The sequence below is a fragment of the Zingiber officinale genome, chromosome 7A, assembly GCF_018446385.1.
Source record: "Zingiber officinale cultivar Zhangliang chromosome 7A, Zo_v1.1, whole genome shotgun sequence".
NCBI classification, from domain to species: domain Eukaryota; kingdom Viridiplantae; phylum Streptophyta; class Magnoliopsida; order Zingiberales; family Zingiberaceae; genus Zingiber; species Zingiber officinale.
In genome coordinates this window covers 135,757,418-135,766,994 of record NC_055998.1, presented here as the reverse complement: position 1 = coordinate 135,766,994, position 9,577 = coordinate 135,757,418, and the positions used below count along the sequence as shown (strand labels likewise).

At 38.6% G+C, this 9,577-nt stretch overlaps 1 protein-coding gene across 4 annotated transcripts; it reads right to left on the bottom strand.

The window, feature by feature from the left end:
• Nucleotides 1-3,169: 3,169 nt before the first annotated feature.
• LOC122002726 (protein DETOXIFICATION 10-like) lies at nucleotides 3,170-7,752 on the bottom strand. 4 transcript variants are annotated; one of them, XM_042558003.1, is made up of 8 exons: nucleotides 7,443-7,752; nucleotides 4,553-4,946; nucleotides 4,402-4,498; nucleotides 4,248-4,334; nucleotides 4,112-4,168; nucleotides 3,804-4,042; nucleotides 3,506-3,711; nucleotides 3,170-3,404 (listed from the first exon to the last, which is right to left on the bottom strand). In XM_042558003.1, exons 1-8 carry the CDS (start codon nucleotides 7,677-7,679, stop codon nucleotides 3,360-3,362), a joined length of 1,362 nt encoding a protein of 453 aa, XP_042413937.1. In that variant the 5' UTR covers nucleotides 7,680-7,752; the 3' UTR covers nucleotides 3,170-3,359. The 4 variants fall into 4 exon arrangements, with proteins under 4 accessions (XP_042413937.1, XP_042413936.1, XP_042413938.1 ...); XM_042558002.1 differs by having other exon boundaries at nucleotides 4,402-4,946; XM_042558004.1 differs by having other exon boundaries at nucleotides 4,402-4,946; nucleotides 7,288-7,677.
• Nucleotides 7,753-9,577: the final 1,825 nt, after the last annotated feature.

Genomic DNA, 9,577 nt, shown 5'->3' with positions numbered 1-9,577 from the left:
ATTTTCCTGACACGTCCTTTCATAGGACAAATTGGAGAACATGCTCATGTCACGAGAAAAGTGTGCACGTCGCACACCAGGGCATTATATAAAAGGGGTCCAACGGAGGTACGCGTTATTCACTATTCACGTCTGTGTCTACTATTGCTCCATTCCTTTTTTCTCTTTCCGATGACTGACTTGAGTATCGGAGGGCTAACACCGGAGACCTCCTTCCCTTACTCGGCATTGACATTTCTTGTATTGTAGAATAGAGCGGAGTCTACTTCTAGTTAACATAGTAATCATATCTTTAACTTATCATCTCTATAATTTTTAGACAAGAACAATCCGCATACCCTTAATCAGTTTATTATTCTTAATGGGGGAGAATCTACTTTTTGGGTTTACATCACATGTCTTTAGAGCATCTCCATTGGTTTCAAGGTTTTTTTAGATTTTTGATGGCCCCGATCAACAGAACGGAGAGATCAACAGAACAGAGAGAAAGAGTAAAAGCTGGGTTTTAATTCTCGAACCCAGCTTCTTGGTTTTCATTGACGCATCGGACAGGAAAAAATAAAAATCTGGGGAAAAAAGCTCCATTTGAGATGCCGTCTATTAATTTATGTTTTTACCTTTTATATATATACTATACAAATTCTGAATTTTAATGATCCGTATGTATTTTTTTACCTTTTATATCTTACTATTTTATTAAAAATCTCCCCCTTTACTAACTAACTTTGTTAATATCCTTTTTTCTATTCATACTAAAAATAATTCAAATATTTATTAGTAATTCCACAAGCGAAACAATCAGTGATCTAGAGTTCGAGACTCAGTTGCGGCGTATTATTATAAATTTTTCTCATCATTAATTTTCTGTGGTTGTTTTATATAAAAAAATATAATTCTCTTTAGTCCCACATCTTAGAATTAACAACAATCAAAAAGCTTCTATAAATATTTTAGGCCGACAATATTAAAAAATATACTTTTCTTAGTTTTTTTTACTAAGATAAATATAATATTAAATTAAATTAATTTTGTTCATAGGGAAGCTCGTTACAGTAGTTTGTTGCGGTGTATTAAATTAAATTAATTTTTTCATAAGTCCCACAAGATTTGACAGTCTTAGGACTGTGTAGTCCATACTTTGAGTTTCGTTGAAATTTTAGGTCGGATTGACGCCTACTATTTCCTCTTTGGGGAGCGCGCCCTCACCTACTCCTCTCATGAGAAATTATCTTTTGTCAAATCAATCCTCTAGACCATCTAGACTTTTGCTCAACGTCCGAGACTTCAGGACTTCATGCTGGATGCCCACTCCATGAGCTGTCAGTCTTCCACTTGGTGTCTACAACCACCAGGATTTTCACCTAGAATCTTTGATTCTAGGATTTCACCCAAAGTCCTCGACCCGCCAAGACTTCGCCCAGTCTCCCGAACCAGAACTTCGTTGTCTAATCGCAGCTAGGACTTCTCCACCTGCTTAATCGTAGATAGGACTTTCCTACACATTTAGATCAACTTATTAGATAACAAGACAACTTAACTTTGAACCCCTTTGCCTATCAAAATACAAGTTCGATTGTCCGGTGCTCCCTGCACCAACAAACAACACTCCTTGACCCTACTGATCAACTAAAGCACTAGCGAGCTTTTGTCCAAGGAAATAATTGGCGTTGGGATCAAGATCATAACCTCTTAGAATATCTTCTAGATGGTGAAACATATACAGAGAAGATCTACTATCCCACATATATGGGTACACAAATTTTTTCCTTTCAACTTTACTACTCAATATAAGACTCTATACCAGCACTACAAAAAGAAAAACGTAAAATGGATAGGAAACAAAATGGCTAGCTCAGTCAGATGTGCGACAACATATTTAGAGGTCTAGAACAAAGATGATACTTAGGCCCAGGCCGCAAGCTCCAAAGCCCTATCGCTAGACTCCATTGGAGAATAAAACTTGGATAATATGTTGGAACCCTGAAGAAGACATAAGAAATGATGCCATGATACCAAAAACGTAAGTCATGACAACATGAATCATTATTTTCCATTGACAATATTATAACTTTACTCACGGATAGTAACTTTATTCTCCACTATTTCACTTCATTCTCAATTTTCCTGACACCTTATCTCCACTAAAATTATCCCTCCCCCCAACATCCTTCAACTCTTTCTAAAGCGAACACCTCATCTTTTCTTCAGCTCGAGGCAAACTCTCTCTTACTCTCCTTCTATAAATACCTCTCTTCTCTAAACGTCGAAGACATTCAAGAAGTGTGCAAGAGTACAAGTGTGTTTCCAATTTTTCTGTAAGTATCTCCTGTAATGCCCTTGTAATTTCATTATGTCAGTCTATAACTAGTTAAGTAAATCTATAACTAGCTAAGTTAGCTCGTATGCTTTCAATTTCCTAGTTTGTATTGATTTCCTGTAAAATTTCTATGGCAACTTAATAAAAAGGTTGTATTGTCGTCTCTTTGTCTTTGAAAGTTAGAAATTGTTTCGTGGTTTAAACTTGTAAAGTCTATGCTGACTAAGTTAAGTAACAAGAGCTACTGAAAACTCATTATAAGACTCATAAATCAGGATAAAACTTAAGCAATAAGACATAACTAATAAGAAGGAAAACATATCCTAGTTTTAGTAATTATTGTTCATAATTATTATTTATTTTTTACGGTTCACAATCATTGTCTAAAATAACTATTCATAATTATTTTCACTTTTTACTACTCACAAACTCTAAGATATCTAAATATATATATATATATATATATATATATATATATATATAACTCTTCAACTCGAACGGTTTACTTTTACGAACCTATGTAAAAATATCAAAAAAATATTGAATCCGAGCAAATTAAAAATCAAAACTCAAATTCCTATGTGAAGAAAGTAAAGTGTAATTAAGATAATAGTATTTTTGTAATTTCTCAATCTAGATAAGAAAATCTAGACAAAAAAATTGCTCTGATAATCAAGCTTACAAATTAACAAAAACAGAAGAAACAATTGATATTTCTAAAATTTATTCTCTATTTAATCAATCATGAATATATTAATATAACTTTTTTTATTTTCTTTTTCACTTTTGTTTCAGTATTTGTGAAACTACTTAATTCCCTTCTATCAAGACCAAAATCAAATAAACCAAAAATTCTCCCAAAATGAGCCATATCATAGCGAGCAACTAACCCCCATAATAATTCATATCAACCAAACACTAGTTTTATGCTTTCATCTTATGAAATATTAGAAAAATAATTTCTTTGTTTTTTTTGAAGGACGAGAGGTAGAAATTTTGATATAAGGAAACTGATGATGGCCGCTTTATTTCAATTCATTATCTAAAGGTAATCTTCATGTAATACTCGCTCCCTTGCTAACTTTACCTGAAAAATAAGATCATGATAAGACAATATCATCCTCTAGTTTACGATAACGATGCAGTGTATCCTTTGAAGAGTTTCAGATAGAACAATGAAGAACTTACTTGGTGTTCCCAATTTGTGAAACTTGTTATCACCGCAAGAAGTATCGACTGTGTTATGGAGCCACACATAATGCCCACCCAAAGGCCTTTCCCTCTCAAATGCAATGCAAAACCAAGTAAAATAGCAACCGGAATCCCGACCAAATAGAATGCTCCAAGGTTCACATAAGCACCCAAATGCTGCCATCCACTGCCTCTAGCAACCCCTGATATGGTTTGGGTACATGTTTATGATTCAATATCTTAAGCAAAGTATAAACATATGAGATGATTCATAGTACTAGAACAATTAGAGAACCTGAGAGAATCCCTGATATGCTGTCTGAGACTACTGTGAGGCACACCAGAGGAACCATCTCATAGACATAGTTAACGACCTCTTCCTCATTGCTGTATGCATAACCCAACACTCTGCGCAGGGCTAAGAGAGTTGCAAGCACAAGAACCGCCTCCAAAACAGCAAGTAACATTGACACAAGGGCAGCAAACTTAGCACCATTAGGATTCGATGCTCCTAATTCATTCGAGACTCGAGTGCTAGTTCAAAATGAACATGTTAAGGTGTATCTATGTGTGACCAAATAAGCATTATGGTTTCAGAAATACCTTGCTGCAGAACCAAGCCCATATGGTATGGAATATAGTAGTGCAACACTGTTGAGGCTGTTCAAGAATGCCAAATTGAATAAGTTACCCATCATGTATGTGCAGTAATCATTGTTTATGCATGGGTTTTACTTACCAAATTGAGAGGACAGAAGTTTCGAGCTTTGGATAAGGCAAGAGACCAGAGAGCAAGATAAGCAGTTCATAAGACCACCATTCAAGGCTGTGGTAAGGTTGAAACCACAAGTAAGAACTAACGAAAAATAGTAGTACTAAGACATGTCAATTACCATAGCATCAATGCTGATGGTACCGCTACTCGTAAGAACTCGTAAATGCCTTTAAATGCCTCCTTTGTGATCGGAGAACGAGTTAATCTGCAGGAATCTGAGTACCTTATGTATAGAATCAGTATAAGTACATTCAACCAATATGATATACTTAGTGAAACAGCAGCACCAACGTTATATAAGCTTGACTTGTACACCAAAAGCCAACAAAAAAGAACATGAAGGCACAGTGTTGAAACTGAGCTAAGGAGCATAGGAAAAATAAGACTTTGAGATTGAAGGAACTTCATTAGGGGTTGAGTGATCGCGTAGGCGAAGAGGCCAGGTATCATCCATATAGCATATCGCTCAGCTTCTTGAGATATGGCAGGGTCTTGTCCTACTAATTGGAGAAGCTTCCCCATTGAGGCCCATACAAGGGAGATAGGGAGGCATACCATTAGAAGAGAAAATATGGCTCTGTAGGTATAGACACCTAATGAATGATACTGTTTTGCTCCGTAGGCTTGTCCACAAAGAGTCTCCAGACCACTGGCCATTCCAACCTGTTGGTCAATCGAAAAATTGAAGCACTGAAGAAGTAGCAACCACAACAATCTAGTACTCGAAAGATCAACAAAACAAGTTTTCAAACAAGCAAAGTAAAGCAAGTTTTGCTTCCATCACTGGAGATGAAATCAAACTGCAGACAAAAACTTTCATCCATGTTCTGAAAGTCATAAGCATAGTAAGAGAAAGCCACTAACCATATCAAGATTTTTTTTTATTATTCACTCATTATGATTAGATACATGAATTTTATTCCTCACTGATTCAGTCAGTTGAATCAACTTCAACAACTATTAGGGTGCGTTTGCTTCAAGTTATCATATATAATCTTGGTTATGTGATTACCAAGTAATCACATAACTAAGGTTATGGGAGAATAAAATATAATATTAATCTTGTTTGGTTCAACTAGATAATGGTATAATCTAACTTGACATTTACTATATTACCCCTTGTTTAATTATATGATTAATTTTGTAGAATAAATTAAATTAAATTAATAATTTAATTAGTATAAAATCTAATGTTTCCATTTCCTCTTCTCAGTATTCTTCTTCCTTTTCCGATCTCGACGCGGATGGTCTCAGCGAGCTGGGCGAGCTTCCAGCCTACCTCCTGTAGAGAGTCTGAGTTGTCGGGCTCTGGCGGGCCGATTCCAGTGAGGCGAAACGACAGCGGACCTCCGGGGAGGAGAGCGAGCGCTTGGAGGAGAGCCGGCCACTGCAGTCCTTGCCGCATCCCAAAATCAACAACGTGGACGCGGCGACAACCGGCGAAGGCTTCCAGAATCGCCTGGTTAGCTGTGAAATGGCCGAACTTGAAGTAGGGACAACTCTCGTAGAAGTGCTGGTGAAGCATGTCGTCGAAGGCGGTGGATTCGTGAGTACTCGAGCAGTTAACGCCACGAGGGGGCTGCGGCCGGTAGATCCGATGGGCAAGGGCCTCCGCGAAGTATCCAGCGACCTTGCGCATCGCGCCACCTTGTGATGCGGCGAGGACGAATATCTGCTTCACGATGGCGCCCGCCGCCTTCAAGTTCTCCTTCTGCACCGCCTCTGCACACGCCATCAGAGCGTGTACCAGTCGGATATCGGCCTCCTGCGAGTCCACGACGACCACTTGCTGCGCTGCCATATCCGTGGTGGTCGACGACGATGGAAATGCGCTGCAAACTTTTAATCTCTTCCGATCTCTCAAGGAGGCAGTAGAAGATTTTGGCTTAAGCTCATAAACATCGGCCGGGCTGTAGTGCTCAACTATGCCGATGCTGTATTGCTCTGTGCCAGCGGGGGAAAGGTCGAACTGGTGGCAGAGCAAGGCAGCAGGCGGCGGCGGCTGTTGCGGAAGAGGCGGAGGGGCGTTGAGCTCCGAGAGAATGTTGGCGAAGATTCGAAGGGTAATTTTGGAAAAAAATATTGATAACCCAGGAATCGTAGAAAACCTAAGATTTCTAAGGTTTTGTGATTCCTGGTTCTATTCCCTAATTGCTGATGTGGCGGGAATGTTACATCACCAAGAATCACCAATTACTTAAACCAAACAAAGCTATCGTTGATAACCAACTAAGGTTATCAGCGATAACTCCGAACCAAACGCGCTCTTAAGAGTTTTCTTAGTTCTTCCTCTTCCCTTCCATCTATCGAAACCTTCCACTATAAGCATGCTGAAATTTGATCATGTAATCGTGTAACCAAAACAAATAAAATGAATATATACGAAGTACAACATTGTGTGTCTCCATTGGTATGAGACCTTTTGGGTAGAGCCCAAGAGCAAAGCTATGAGGGGTTAGACTCAAAGTAGGCAATATCATATCATTATAAAAATATGTGAATATCTTTCGATCACAACAAATGGTATCAGAGTCATGGTTCAGACCAAATGTCATATGAGATTGCCGTAAATGAAGTTGAGGTGGGGTCGGAACAGATCAAGATGATCGAATGCTCGCGAGGAAGTCCAGAGCAGATTAAGGTGACCGGATGCACACGGAGAGACCCAAAACATGTCAGGGAAGTCCAGAGCAGGTCAGGATGACCGGATGCTCACGGGGAGGTCCAAAGCATGTCAGAGTGATCGGATAGTCATAAGGAGACCCAAAGTAGATCAGGAAAGTCCAGAGTAGGTCAGAGTGACCAGATACTCATGGGGAGACCTAAAACAGATCAGGATGACCGGATGACTAGATGCTCGAGAAAAGACCCTGAGTATGTCAGGACGACGAGAGAAGTATAAAGTGGACAATATTGTCTCCTAATGCTTCAGTTTATTGGTTGTGTATAGAAGAAAGAAAAGCCAAATCGAATGCTTCTTCCATCTAAAAACATGTTCTCTTACTGAGTGACAGAACTTATTGACGCCGACGGTGAGACCAACCAAGAGCGGAAGGGGAGCACCGAGAAGCACGGATTGGGTGGGGTGTTTCCACTGCTCACATCATCTAGGGGGTGAACTTGCCCTGCGCAACCAGAGCCGGAAGGAAGAGGACTTACAAGGACGCTGAAGCCCGAGACGTTGGCGAGTGAGAAGGCGATGGCGGCGGCGGCGAGGTTGAGCTCGCCGAGGTGGCCGACCACCATGGTGGAGGACACCTGAACCAGGAATTGCGACATCAACACGCCCACCATCGGCGCCGCCACGTACGCTATCCGCCGGGCTTCCTCAGTGGCTTCGCCGCAGCACCACCGCCGCCTGCTCGGCCCATCCCACTGTATCAGCTGCTCCTCCATCTCCCTCTCCCTCTCCCTCTCCCTCTCCCTCTCCCTCTCCGCGGCCGCAGCTGACTTCTCTTGCTAGGGCGAAATCTGAAGGCCGAACACAATTTTTCAACAAGACAAGATTTTTATAGAAAAAAAAAACTCTCCAAAATTCAATTTTTAACGCACAAATTTATACTGCAGATTACTATCGGCAACCGGACGAATTCAGGACAGAGGCGACGACAGAAGAACATGTATATATTTTAAATTATTCGTTGGTGGAGCCAGAAACTTTATAACCCCGGGCCGATCTGATAACAAAAAGGCCGGGCTACTTTTTCCACTTTTTATCCGGATTATCTTCCTCTCTTTCTCACATTTTTTTTCCTTTTTTCCATAAAAAATTCAGGTATTTGATAAAATACCGTTGTGCTAAAACGACGAGCCAGAGCCATATACCGTTGGTGGTGCTGCGGTCAACTAAACTAATAAAATACCGTTGTTTGATGTCCTTTTGATCTATATAATTGACTAGTTTAACGGATGTCCTTTTGATCTAAAACGACGAGGTGCTCTAATAAAATACCGTTGTTTGATGTCCTTTTGATCTATATAATTGACTAGTTTAAAGGATCAATTGCATCAAATATAATAGCATAATAGATTTGCCACGTGAATTGAATCGGGCAGGTCAACTAAACTAATCAAGTTGAATAGACTAGATCGATTGATTAAATCCTAATGAGGAATTTCAAATTATTCAAAGAATTTCTTCACAAAATTTTATTAAAATTTTATAGTATCATTAAGAAATTCTTAAAAATACTATAATGCATGAATTAAGAAAAAACCAACTATCATCTCTTTCCTTGCGATAATGAAGTTTATACATATCCAATTTAATATACACACAAATAAAGATGATAATATTTTTGCAATTTTTCTATGTAGCGATCTAGACAATGCAATGAATATGAACCATTTTAAACAAGCAAATTTAGAAAAGAAAAGAGACTTACTGTGATAATCATTCTCACGAATGAACAAAAAGAGAAAAAACAATTGATAGTTTTGAAAAAGGTGTTTTTACTTACTGAAAAATCACTATTAAAGGCTTTGAGAATTGCAGATCTTCAGTAAAAGGCCAATCTGTTCTAATTCTGTGTGGATGGTTTGATGAAGATATTAGGTTTTGGTAACTGCTAAAATATGGGGGTACTTTTGGCACTGCAAACCGCTTGATATGATCAGATTATAATGACGACAGCAGAAAATATTCTAATTAAGGCATCTCAACGGCGAATAAATTGTTGGATTTTAAAAATAAATTTTCATTTTAAAACTCATTATTAAATAATTCACTTTATTAAATTTAGACAATCATTTTTTATTACACACTACATTAACTACCCTGAAATTTTTGTTATCTTTAATTTTTTATTATTTTCTTTTCTTTCTTCTATTTTTTTTCTTTTCTTTCTTCTATTTTTTAATATTATATTTATAGAAGGAGTAGAAGGAGAGAAATTAAAAAAAATATTATTTTACTTTTAGGATAGATGTTTCATTTTCTAAATTTAGGGAATAGATAGGGTAACTGATGCAAAGGTTTTTTACCTACCCTATCTAAAATTTAAGATAAAATCTTTAGATAGAATAACTGATGTGCATGCTCTTATATTGATGATGCGCTGATATAGGGAGGCCCACCTGGCATGGGGTCAACTGTCAAGGTAGAGGTCAAAGTCAAGGTGGTCAATACCTGGGTGTCAAATGGTTAAATGGAGGACAATTGCAACAGTCGGTCGGGACTCAGGGCCCGATCGGCGAGAGACATGTCCGAGCGGACCTCCTGTCCAACTCGGGATAATACGTAAAACAGCTAACGCTCAGTTTGGAGCAGCAGGATGCTAAAGGAGATCAGATAG